This window comes from Stegodyphus dumicola, chromosome 1 (genome assembly GCF_044657685.1).
Source record: "Stegodyphus dumicola isolate Sdum_Otavi_A_Nest chromosome 1, ASM4465768v1".
NCBI lineage: Eukaryota > Metazoa > Arthropoda > Arachnida > Araneae > Eresidae > Stegodyphus > Stegodyphus dumicola.
The window spans coordinates 16284846-16299203 of NC_140768.1; the positions used below are offsets into that span (position 1 = coordinate 16284846).

General features: G+C 33.5%; 1 protein-coding gene across 1 annotated transcript in view; it reads right to left on the reverse strand.

Annotated features, from left to right (window-relative positions):
• The window catches only part of LOC118200911 (integrator complex subunit 12-like), a 48162-nt gene that overhangs the window by 4939 nt on the left and 28865 nt on the right, over nt 1-14358 (reverse strand). Inside the window, exons 4-7 of the mRNA XM_085813081.1 lie at nt 11928-12136; nt 10620-10686; nt 8599-8691; nt 8371-8505 (exon numbers count right to left, since the gene is read on the reverse strand). Of these exons, the coding sequence (XP_085669207.1) occupies nt 8371-8505; nt 8599-8691; nt 10620-10686; nt 11928-12136 (504 nt within the window). The remainder of the gene's footprint in view (nt 1-8370; nt 8506-8598; nt 8692-10619; nt 10687-11927; nt 12137-14358) is intronic.

The window sequence follows — 14358 nt, forward strand, 5'->3', positions numbered from 1 at the left end:
ACAACTGTTTGGAACAATTTTTCTGCTTTATCACAACAGCCAATCATCGCTTTGCCAAACTTTTTGTAACCACTCATGCATAATTGTTTCGCACATCTAGCCGTTCTCGTTTGCACAAATAATTACGTCATTAGGAAAATCTCGCTTCGGAATAATCTTTCGTTTAAAAATGATCATCGGCGTTAGCTTGTCACCGTTTGCGGCACAAGCTAACACACATGTAAATGACATTCTTTCACGCCCCGTCATAAACACAGATACAGTTTTTGCACCAGTTGCTTTGCCAAACTTTTTGTAACCACTCATGCATAATTGTTTTGCACATCTAGCCGTTCTCGTTTGCACAAATAATTACGTCATTAGGAAAATCTCCCTTCGGAATAATCTTTCGTTTAAAAATGATCATCGGCGTTAGCTTGTCACCGTTTGCGGCACAAGCTAACACACATGTAAATGACATTCTTTCACGCCCCGTCATAAACACAGATACAGTTTTTGCACCAGTTGCTTTGCCAAACTTTTTGTAACCACTCATGCATAATTGTTTCGCACATCTAGCCGTTCTCGTTTGCACAAATAATTACGTCATTAGGAAAATCTCCCTTCGGAATAATCTTTCGTTTAAAAATGATCATCGGCGTTAGCTTGTCACCGTTTGTGGCACAAGCTAACACACATGTAAATGACGTTCTTTCATGCCCCGTCATAAACACAGATACAGTTTTTGCACCAGTTTCATCAACAGTTCTGTTTGCAGGAGAGTCGAAAGCTAACGGCGTTTCATCCATATTTATTATCTGTGACCGAAGAAGTTTTTTTTTTGTCAATATTAGCTGTCACATATTTTAGAAAAGATGACTTTTTATCCTGCCAGTCCATTGGTAATTGTTGTCCGACTGTTGTTCTAGTACGCACAGAAATATTTTTTCTTTTCATAAATCTGCTACACCTCCTTTGAAATCATTTATGTTCATTCGTTTTGCTATAAATTTTGCTTGTAAGCGAATTTTTACAGTCGAAATTGTTGCCATTCCCTTTCCTCGTTGCTCCTTTATCCAGTTTGCAAGATCGTCCTCTAGATTTGGCCATCTTAGGCTGCTATGTCATGGCGGTTTGTTTCGGAAGAACAACTGTTTGGAACAATTTTTCTGCTTTATCACAACAGCCAATCACCATAGATCGCTTTGCAGTTAACACTGGGGAAACTGGTTTCCTCAAATTGCAAACAAGCTGATAGCTGATTGGTTGAAAACGAACAAATTTTTTTCGAAAGGAAGGAAAAAGTCGCAAGTCTTTCTTTCAGCAGTGAACTAGTGAAAAAAATTGTCCGAAACAGTTGTTCGAGTGAAACAAATGTCGTGTGATATGGGCCTTTACAGTACCACTTCTTTTGGCTCATTTCTGTTGTGGCATATTTTTAAGAAGTCCTTTTTCAGTTCCCCAACGTCGAATACATCTGTCGTCCACTTCAAACTCTCGAGCTGCTGCTCGATTTCCAATTTGTTCAGCACGTGAAATTACATTAAGCTTAAAACTAGCAGTATAGCTTCTGTGCCGTTTAGGGACATTTTCAAAAATTTTCCGCTTTCTTCTTACTTAAAAACTACCCAGCAAGTACTTGTACCCAAACTGATGGGATCTGTATTTGGCAGAATGCCAAGAAAAATCCATTCATGCTGAAGGGGAAATACGTCAGAGTTCGTTATTGCGAGGCAGGTGGAGTCGTGTCCACCTTTGAAAAAAATTGCAGAAAAGGCAGGGGTGGGGAGAGGATGGGTCCTGGAAGATTCATCGAATGGCAGAGGAGAGAAACTATTCAAACTGATGAGAATGTTGATTTGAAAGGGGGAAGAATGTTATTGTTCTTAGATCTCGTTTAGGGTGAACAAGGCATGTAGGTCCATTCAAGAGGAAGAATGTAAACAAAATAACGTTCGCAAAAAGCAACTGAGTGGTCTTTTGTGTAGGAACAGCACCAGTCTATGCACAATGACAAGGCCATCCAAACTATGTATGACCATCATAGGAAATATTTTATTTTTAGTGCACCTAAACGCCGCATGGGTAGAAACGCTTCACCCGCTGAAAATTTAAGTTTTAAACACGTAAACGCCGCGGCGTTTCTACAGGAAATTATGGTACTTCAAATGCAAAGTTCTTTGGCAAATGAATATGTACAGTCACATACTTTTTATCGTAATGTTAGGAGAAAGGGAATGTCAATCTGATACCACACAAAATAGTCCAATGCAAAATGATACACTATTTGACAAATATATCAACACGAAGCACATAATTTCCAATAACCTAATTTCTCACACATAGCTGTTCACACTGTACCATGTACTGATTTTTTTTTCCTTCCATGAAATGTATAATCAGCTTACATTCTACCTTCATTCATCCATTTGTTCCATGAATTAGGGTGTAATGATTAGATTTTATTGGGCAAGCCCAGCATCATCTAATAGATTTTCACAACCTTGAAAAAAACATGCATGCTACTTACGGACAGCTTTAATGTACTTTCTTTCCCCATATATGGTAAGCATCCTCTCATAAATGCTGGTCAGCTAACAGATGATAAAAAGTTAAATGCTGTTCACTTACAGAAGGATGCTGTTTAGTTTCTGAAGAATTTTGTTACTAAAATGTTGTTTTCACAATGCACACTTATCAAATGTAACCCGACATAAAACTGAAGGTGAGCCACTGTTACATACCACCTACATATCACAATATTCTGAAAGATCACTTCTTACCGTATAATAGAAATAAAAATAAACACATAAAAATTACTGGCTATTCTGTATCTTCATGGGGAAAATGATGCTAAAGCAAAGTTTAAAGTTTATAAAATTAAACATTTAGCAGTAGTAGCAATAAAAGCTCCCTGAGATAATATGTTGTGCAGACATTGAAGACAATAAAGAGGTTTCAAACTTAACCAATTTATTAACAATATAAAAAAAGAATAAAAACACAAAAAATAAATTTAAACAATATCAGAGTCTTAGAAAATATAATATAATCATCATTCATCAAATAATATTTTTACCTGGTCTCCAAAAATACTGGCATTCAATACAAACAAAATGTCCTAAACAGTAATTATGCGGTCTCAAATGAAATTGGCTACACATTCAATAAGTCCATGATCAATGGTCAAGAAAGCACCTGAAGTTTAAATTAAGTTCTTGAAAGCACTTAAATTCGGCCTAACTCCGCTTACATTGGTTGAACACGAGGAATCACCGCTAACTTATTTTAAATGCCACCTTCAAGAAGAACATGGATGCTGCCCACGGCAGTTACTCACATTGTAGCTTCTGGAACCAAGGAACTTATTCTGGAAAGGTCATCTTTTATACAGGAACCAAGGAACTTATTCAGGAACAGTCATCTTGTGGACAGGAACCAAGGAACTTATTCACCGGACTGCACACATCCTTCTTAAGGGGCTGGAAACCGCACACCCAAGTGCCAGGAAAGCAGGAATTAGAAGGGCTGAGCCAGAGCGACGCGAGATACTTATATTAGAAGTAGGCATGACGTCATCTCACGGCAACCAATCAGCTATCGGCACGATTCGGCTTTCCAGACGACGTAACATCACGTTTCGTTTTTGCATCTTAATTAGGTTGAAACAGTAACTAGTATGTTTATGTAACAAACAGTGGCAGTAAGAAAAAGAAGTAGAAGTAACTACTATATTACATTAAAATAAGAACTAAGCCTAATAAACTTTTGAAGGAAGAGAGATGATGCAGTAAAAGGGTTACAATAAGTCATATTTTCCAACAAAAACTTTAAGCAACATTGTCCAATTTTTATTTCACTAAACGAAATAAGTTTATTGAAAAATGCTCAGTTCAAATTATTGAAAGAAAAGTAATTTAAGGAAGGAGGTCTAGCAAAAATTAATCCTACGATGTTTTAAAGTTTTCAATTATGCATTAACTTCTGCGAAATGCCACTTTGAATATACATTAGCTTTGAAACCATAAATGACATTAAAATTAACTTCATATTGTTACGGGTTCATGAAATCCATTAGTGAGTGATTAATGACAACACTTTATGAAGAATGAAAACACAATTTATTAGTATTACCCAGGACAGCTCTAAAAAACGTTTAGTCGTCAAGAAACTATGACAAGCACTCTGAAACAATCAGCAGCACAGCCTTCAGGCTATACGGTGAAGACAGCTTCACGGCAAAGCACTAGAGTACAGCTCTCAACTCGGTTCAATCATTTTTGAAACTCAACATACTCTCGAGACTCTCCACACTACATTTTGAGATGTGCTTGATGATACACTCAATAACCTCAATGATGTCCACTCTCGATGCACCAACTTCCGTTACATAACTAAGATATACTTGACGATGCACTGCTACTCTGCTTATAGGCAGGGTTTTGCCTGCTTTCGAGAGCATTCTGGGCCAAACCGGTAAGAATTCGCTCCAGACTGTGTCCTTGCAATACACGCTAATGACCAATTCAATAGACTCAAGAATTCACTGACTAGACACTCTTGCGATACACTCGACTACCAACTCAACAGTAGACTGCTACTCTACATACAGGCAAGGTGGGTTTATATAGCTTTTGGCCCGCCTTTGAGAACATTCTTGGCCAAACTGGTAACGATTCATTCTCAAATGTTCTCCATCTGTCTACGGCACATCGGCGATTTCGTGCCAAATCTGACAACCCTACACTCACTTTGCAGAGAAGCTATCTTACTGCAGCTGGACATTTCATAACAATATGTTTTACATTCCCATTTCTTAGTTTTATTTACTTTTTGGCACAAACTTTCAAAATTATTATTTATTTTTTTTTGGGGGGGGAAGATATTAATTATTGTTAAGTATTCTTTTAGCATGATTCACTTTCACCATGCAGTGGTTTTACTTACTCAAGAAACAATACATATTGTTTACATTTATAAATGAAATCAACACATTTGTAAATGTGTGTAATAAACAACCTGTGCTGAAATGATGCGGCATTTGCAACAAGTGAAATACACACCTAATTAGAACCAGTTAAAGAAGCATAAATTACTTATATACATGTAATTCATGCTTCTTTAGCTCAGCCCAATATTGATATCCTGAACTGACCCTGTGTTTCTTATATGTATGCTAGAATGCAAATGATTTGCAACAAGTAAACCATAATTTTTAATTCATGTTTCTTTTGCTTCGCCCAATGTTTACATCACCAGCCAGACTCAGTTTCTTACATTTAACCTGATATACATACATTTTCAGAAAAGTAGTAAATTAATACTAGAAGCGCCAAGCTTTCTCCCTAACTAGAAGCGCCAACGGCAGTCAAATTGACTGCTCAACGAATTAATGTATATATTCAAATGTAAATGCTTTTAAGAATATTAATTACAGTTGTTGAAGAACTTCAAAGAATAACAGATTATTTTTATAAAAAAAATAGAGGATATTTTATTATAAATTTCAGCCTACCCTTAATAAAACAAATTTTACAGCTTTTCGCAATTTTTACAAAACGCAACTTTTTCAATATTGGAAGTGCATTTTCCACACACATAATATGAACATTTTTTACAAACATCACTTGTTTTGTTGTTGCTGCAAAGTCCAATCTGGCATTGATGTCTGTTTTTTGAGAGTCTATTGCTAGATTTGGAAATTTCCTGGGGCAATTTTGCGGTTTTTCTTCTGTTTAAATAAAGCTCTCTTAATTCCTCTGCTAATTGAAATAGGAAGTCGTGCCTTGCATTATTTTTACCACTCAATTTATCGTAGATAATGTAGGCATTCGTCCGTGTTAAATCCAGCATATTATAGAAAACATGCACAGGCCATCTACGTGAAACAGCCCGAACAGAATATTTACGTGTCATCTTGTCAACGATATCAACTCCATATTTGGTTTTGTTGTAGAACTCTACTGTTTCTGGAAGCTTTTTCTTATTTTGCGAGTCTATATTTACACTTGGATGTAAGGTACTTAGTAGTAGGACATTTTTATTCCTTTTTCCCTGATAGACAGTGAGCGTAGTTTCACCATTCTTTAGCAAAACTATTTCAAATAGCCGGGTTTTAGATTTCCTTACTTCATGCGGAATTTCTTGTCGATGTCTTCTTACTGTGCCGAAAAAACTTGTGTTTTTCATTTTAAGTCTTCTAGCTAATGATAGTGAGGAAAAATAATTGTCCGTTGTCAAATTTCGACCTGAATTCAGATAATGGCTTAGAAGACGCATTACTACATTTTCAGGAAGACTTTCAGTTTCACTTCTCGATGTATTTTTTCCAAGATATCGAAAAGCATTGCACATATACTTTGAATCTACATCGACTAACATCCAAATTTTGATACCGAGTTTATCAGGTTTATTCGGCATATACTGTATAAACTTACACCTGGCTTTGGATGGAAATAACTGCTCATCCACAACTAGATTTTCTCCTGGTTTATAGGAAATTGCACAGTTCCGTATAAATTTATTCCAAATATCGGAAAAAAGTGCAAACTTATCACTTTCTAAACGCTGAGTCCTAGTTGACTTCAAGTCAAATCTTAGATATTTCATAATGTCTCGAAAACGATTGCGAGACATTGTTTCTCGAAGAAAAAGGAAGACCCCATGTATTATTCCACAAAAAATCATAATCCATATCATTGCAACCATATGCTCCTCTTGCATAAATAATAGCAATAAAAGCATCAAACTCTTCTAAAGATATTGCCAAGTTTTCTTCATTGTTCAAAACTGCCTCTGCTTCCGTGCACTTTTTAATATGTAGTAACATCGATTCATCCACAAACAACCTCCAAGCACTCAACACACTGTCCCCAACATTTCGTTTTGCATAAGATGTTGGACCCGGCATTTCTTTTAGCACATTTTGAGCTCCATATTTCCCAGCTGTAGTTTGTGAAGTAGATGTCACTCTCCATGAGGTTCCATCTTTTAAGACACATATAGAGCCTTCTTTGTGGTTTTGGAAAATACATCCTCTTCCTCGTGCGTATCCTGGAGTTAGGTAAATCATGTTTTCGCTTTGATCCTATACCTTGTGCATTAGGGGAACCTAAAAAAATAATATATATGTATATTTTTTTTACAATAAATGACTCATCATATTTAAAAAAAATTCAAGTACATCAGAAATTGTCAAAACGAAAATAACAATACATAAACATAATATTTCTTACCTATTTCAGTTGATGTGGAAGCTGCAGTTACTGATGACAAAATATTTGCTGCGTAAATATCGATGCTCTGAAAACCTTGGCTCAACGATTGCTCTTCCGTGCTATCTTCATATTCACTAGAACTATTATTTCTCTCAAAGTTTTGTGGAGGCTCATAATCCATATCATCATCAATATTATGTTCTTCAACATCAGATTAATTTTCAGATAAATCCTGTAAAAGTTGTACAATTTCTTCTGGACTCGGATATCGCGGTCTTCGAGCTGGCATTACCGCACGCTTGAAAGAATGAAATGTCATGAAACAAACTGACTGAACTACGGCAAACTAAGGACTATATCATTTTGCCAAAAATGGGTGGAGTGTTGACAAGGACGTGAGGAAGTATTTGATGTTGTAAATAAAGAGAGAGTGAAAAGGAATGTGTAGGCCAGATGTTTTTCCAACAAAAGGGATTTCCTGAGCAGAAGGGAAGTATATCCTTCTGTAAATAATCAGTGAATGAAAGGAATGTATATGTACACGATGTTTTTCCAAGAAAAATATTTTCTGATCGATAATACCATATAAATCTACCCAGTGTTACTAGCAGTCATTATGACTGTTCGTGGCGCTTTTAGGTATAACTAATAATATCTCCGTTAATTTTAATTTCATTCGATTTATATTTGGACCAATAATTTTCGACATATTATAGGAAAATACCAAAATTTGTGACTTCTTAAGATAAAGGGTTTTTTTAAGGAATCCAAGGTCAAATAACGAAAGCAGTCAAAATGACTGCTCTGGCGCTTTAGTGTTAACAAGGGAAAGAATATTAAACAAATATTTATAAATTTCGAAAGCATTTTTTAAAATTTGTGAATTATCATGAGCAACAATATCTACTATCAAAGAAACTAAGAATGCAATCTGCATTAAATAAACAAGTAATAATTGTTAGAGAGCAAATGCAACACTGACTTATCACTTGTTGACATATTTTACAGTTAATTTCAAATATTTCTATAAATAACAACAATTAAACAGAATTTATGGGAAAGCAATTGAATAAAATAAAGAACTTTAAAAACACACAATAAGAAGTTTATATGGGCATAAGGAAACAGTATGATGCTTTAATATATGATAATGTAACATCTTTAAGAGACTTACTTTAAGCTCTGTTCTTTTAAAAGGTAATATAAGAGCAGGTGGTGAACTCTCATTTTTGGTGCATTTGGTGGGTAAAATTGATTCCTTTGGAGGAACTGTAGTTCCAGATTTAGCTGTTTTTTGTGTTTTTGTTGCCTAGCATAGAGATAGAGATAATTAATAAGGGGAATAGAGATAATTAATAATTTTTAATTTAATTTTAAATTAAATTAAAAATATAATAATTACCATTTTTTTCATATTCTTCATACATTTTGCACAATACCAAACACGTCTAGGATCATTTACATCATAATCAGTTGCAGGTGGTCTATGACATTCCTATTAAGATACATTATCATTATAAAAAAATACTTTGACAATACACAGCAACAAAATTTTTATTTGTTTAGTAATCAAGCTATAAATCAAAATTCTGATTAATACAGCAGAATATAAATGTCATGATTTGAGGGAATCAATGCAATGATAGTGAAACTAATAAATGGGATATTTCTAATTATTAGAAAATCATTCATTACGTTTGTCAGAATAAAGAATATTTCTAAAAAATGAAACATATTAATGCTAAAATTTTTTTGACTTATATGCAGCTTCAAAATTTCTCAAACTTCAAAAAGAAGTAAAATGCACTCCTTTACGCACTGCAGTTTATTTCAAGAATTTCCAAAATTTAAGCTTAATTCATTCAAAGTTCATTCTGATTTTTCTTAAAAATTCCCAAACCACAGGGATTTAAACCATGAGGTATATTATAATTCTGAGAAGCACAAAATTTGGATCATTATGCAGCATTATTACACACAGGGCCAACATCTATGCACTTCCTGCTTAGAGAGATTTCGGTGGATCCTAAAATTCTGCTGCCTGTTGCAACTGCATCCGTATTGATAGAAGGTACAGGAAGTAAAAAGTAAACTTTCAAAGAAATTAGAGCACAGCCATAAAAGTTTGCAATTTATTTGGAAAAATGCACCTGAGTAATTTTAAATGGCACTAATTAGTAGATGCATTCCTTTAAGCTTGTGAATTCTCTCAGAAGTTTCTTTTCAAAATTCAGTAATTACTATCTTTAATTAAAAATAGAAAATATAACACATGGATAAATTAAAATTACAGGCAAAGAGTGGGTCAACATCTATAACTTATTCAAAACAAGTGGCTTTTTCCAATAATTAATTGTGATGACTGAATTCATTTACCAGTCTAAGTTCAAATGGTAGGAGACAAAAGAGATATGTAAGATTCCCTCTGAACAAGTCTAACTTCCAAAATCAGGAAAGAAAGGCATGTGTAAATATAGTTTGTTATAAGTTATCCAAATATTCTTATTGCACCATACATAAGGATGTATGGTGCAATAAAAATATTTGTAAACTGTACACCAAACTGAAATTTTGTGAAACATTTAGAAATTTGTAAGACTAAATTTTATTACAGTGAAATGGAGGCAAACTCATTCTTTTCCTTTAATAGTTTTTAATAATATGCTTCAAACTTTCAGCCTGCCCACTTTGCTGCTCCAATAAATAATATATGCACGATTGGAAGAATTTATTTAAACATACAGGAAATTTGGAAGATGTCGGAGCTGAATGAAAAAACAGTGATGATTTTCTCATTCAAAAAGATAATTATCCTGCTCATAACCTTAGAGATCATAGTTGAGACAATATGTGAAATTTCATCAGTCAACATTTTCTACAAAGAGGATGCACTGGATGAGAAGATTCATTAGTGTGCTGTAGCCAGAGCAGTCATCAGTTTTAATCCCATATGACTTTTCCGGTACGGAACCATGAAGGCTATTATTTTTGTGCCTTCTTTCCCACTGTAATCCAATATCTTCATAACCACAACTTGATGCTGTGGCTCTGATTAATAATGATATACTAATATGGATTGAAATGACTTATTGCACAAGACTTTCCCACTGTCAGCAAAGATGGACACATTAAACATTTGTGAAGTATGTAAAATCATTAGCAAGTTGCCTGTACTTTAGTATAATAAAATTTGCTATGATTAGTCACATACCTTATACCATGCCACAAATATAAGGGAATGTTTTATTTTTAACGATGTATCACTGAAAATTTTACTATATGTGACTTGATAGCTCTACTTGAATGCATAACAGATATAGCAATGGTGAAAGTGGTGCACAGGGCAAAAAAGACTGAGAACCACTGCATTATATACTACAGAAACAAAATATTTAAAAATATTTATTAAAATGAAGAGCTTACTTGATGGTACAGACTATGGCATTCTTGACATTCAATTAACTGATTTCCTTGTGTAACTTCAATTTGTCTTAAAAAAAATATTAGTTAAGTTTGTGACATTGAATAATATTTATTATTTTTTAACAAATATACACTGACAGTAAAATTCTAAAAAACTCGCAATATATATTGATGTTACAACTAACTATACATCAAACTGTACAGTTATCCCAAGAAAGATTAGTTAAAACATTTAGGAACAATTTAAATAAAAATATTAAAATTATATAACATATCATTCAAAATAATCATATCAAATAAATATTAGGCATCTATAAAATGCATAAACAAGATACTATGAAGTTTGACTTCTTTTATACTTCTGAATGTCAAATAATTTTTAATAAAAAAACACAAAGTTGAATCTTTAAAAAGCAAAAGCAATTTGCACTTAATTCATAATAGACGTTTAAAAAATTAAATGAAAATGGAGAAATGTTAATTTAAGTTCTCTTTGCCTAAGCTAAGTCACAAATATCAATAATAAAATATGATAGTTTCCTGAATTATAAGCACACTTTATTTCATACAAGCAGCTGGTTCCTAAACTAATTATGCTTTTTTTCAATTATACATGTTCCATATTTATATATACTTTGCATAAAACTTATCTCTTTTATTTACCTTTAAATCAAACCTAGGTTAATGTATTAGTGATCACGTATTACGTGATATACAACCTTTAGATAATTATTTATTTTTTAGATGGTGATACTAAATTGGTTGTTGTTTGAATCATTTCTTTTCCCACTATTTTATCATATGTTCAAATAGAAAAACATTTTAGTGGCAACACCTAAGAAAAATTCAGAAACTAAATTACAATTTCCAAATAAGTTTCATTTACCACACCTTTTATTTAAAGGTGCAGACAGCAAAATTCTGATATTTTTAGTTTGTTCATAAAATGAAGATTTGTGAAAGAAAATGAAGATTTGAATGAAGAAGAATCATTTACATATTAAATTTAAATTCAGAAATTTATATCAAATTTGGAAAAAAAAAATCACTTCATTACACAGTCATCAACAAACAAATTGTGTACAAAATTTGAACTCCACAGCTTACGAGGTAGTAGGTTAAAAATCGATGGCAAAATTCCCCATTGTGAAACACCATGAGTAAGCTATAAAAAAGCTTATAAAAATACAATAACAATAAAAATGAAAATCAACAAGCTAAAAAATACAATATTTAGATTATAAGACAGAAATTCTAACTTATGTTTAACATGCACATTTTGAGTTTAAAATATCAAGAGACACATACTTGCAAATAACACATGCGAGACCCATTTCCATTGCAAAATCATCAGCATCTGCATTTTCATCGCTACTGTCAGTATCCTCATCTTTTTTCAGAACGTACTGGTCTAGTTTAGGAGGAAGATCAGGACTTGGTGGGTAATAAGAAAATACTTGTGGTGATTCCAGTTTTGGAATTTTGGCTTCAAGCAAATCTACACTCTCCTGTTTTGCCTTGGAGAAAAGAAAATTATTAGTTAGTTTTTATTTCTTAGAAATATAATCTAGAAATGAATATTCTTAAGAACATTAATATTGGATATTACAATCAATGAATGATACTGAAATCTAAAGCTATTTCACATAAATCAGCTTATCAGCATCTCGCTTTGATCGAGAATGTTTTGATTTAATGCTTAGTCCCAATGTCCTGACCAGTTTGTCATTTGTTTCAGTTATTTGGTTATTGTTCAGTTATTGAAATAAAACAGTGATCTGGCAATTAAAATATACCCTCTATTACATGCACTGTCGACAACCTAAAGATGTTCTATCTAAATTTAAATACTTTTAAGGTTTCTAGATTTTCTTCCCTAAAATTACAGATACTATTTTTATTTCATTTTTTAGATATTTTCAATTTGAGTAGGCAACATTAGAAGCTTACATTGAACATGTTCTATGTTAGCTGAATTCAAATTGTGCGTGCAATTATTTTGTACTGCATACTAATTAAATCTCCAAATGCCAAAAAGAAACTGTGTGTTTACTGACGAATTAAAAAAATCATTTTCTAATTTTAAGAAACCTTTGTAGTATTACTCAGTAAAATGGCAATTGCGCTTTTCAAAATCTTCAGTAGTGCACTGTAAGCATCTGGATATTACAAGTCCTTTGATATGTACAAAATATAAGGCAAGCCTAATAGCAGCGGCAAGAACTCCCCAAAAGTGTTATCATATTTTAAAGATAAATAGATAAAGAAGTTTTAACAGCAGCTAAACATGTAACTTTTGCATTTCAGGTTGTAATTCTGTTAACCGCTCAACAACCATGCTCAAAATATCGCAAGAATACATGCCTTTTCAATTTTCCTATGAACGAGTTATTTTGGGCATTGAAAATTTTACGGATATTTAATGCATCACCAGTAATATCGCATGGCAATCAACACTCTGCCATGCACGAGGGGTCCAAGCAGCTTTTGTGATTGGTTCCTCAATGACCCTAAGCTGCAATCCGTGACGTGGTTGCATTATAAATAAACTGTAAATTCAGCTTGTTTTGTTAGTTGATGCAAACTACCAGATTATCATGCCGTTGCAGACTGAAGTACTGCTATGTGTTACACCGTGTTTCGGACTGTAGCATACCGTCAATGAGATTTATGGATCGCAAAATTATTTTTACTTTAGCTCTTATTACCTATTACAGTCAAAAGTCGTTAATTCAGACACCCATAATCCGGACCTCAAAGCTAAAAACTTTCTGCGCATGCGCCGCGTTGGCCCATGCGCACAGGCGTTTTACGCGTGCGCGTAAGACCTTGACTACTGCGCATATGAGTGTGCGCAAGTGCAGAATATGTTTTCGCCTGCGCGTTTAATGTATAACGGACGGTGTAAGCTAAAATTATCTAATTATCTATTTCAGTTAATGTTAATGATTGCGTTGTTCCTTAATCTTTGAATTGGATCCCGCTTGTTATTTTTTGCAGACTGTAAGAACAATTTTATAAAAGTAAACTTGAACTTTCGATTATGTCAAATAGAATTTCTGATGCTGGAACTTCTAAAGGATCTATAAAACGAAAGTAATTTTCGATGTCCAATAAACAAAAAGTGGAATTGCTGCAAAAAATGGATAAAGACATGAAGAATGTGACAGAGAGGTTAGTGAAAACGAAAAAATTTCGATTGACAAGTTAGTCGGTATTCTTGGCACAGCAATTAACGGGACTTGAATAGCGGAACTTTGTAACTGAACAAGAAATTATGTCTGTTTATAGAATTAAAGAGAAAGTATTATCACATAAAACGAAGCAACTTAAACAACTTACATTGAAAGAAATGTTTAATAAAGTAAACAAATAAATATTAAGCTTTTTTTTGTAAATTTTGATACCCTTTAGATCATAATTGTTCTTTATTTTATAAATTACGGTTTCATATTTTTTATTTTAGAATTTCTGCATGCCATCTTACAAGATTTAAACTGATGATCTATAATCCAGAATCGCCGAAGTCCCGACGAGACTTTTGACTGTATTACCTTGACTACAGTTTTGTATTACGTTTAGCTAGACTGTGTTTTTTTTTGGGGGGGGGGTGGGGGGGCTGCTTCATTGAAGCTCAAGTGAACTCGGGTAATTGTCATGAACCATAATAAATATCTTGTTTCCACCCCTCAAAAAAGAAAATTTCCCCCCCGCCTTACAAAGCTACATCTAGTGATCT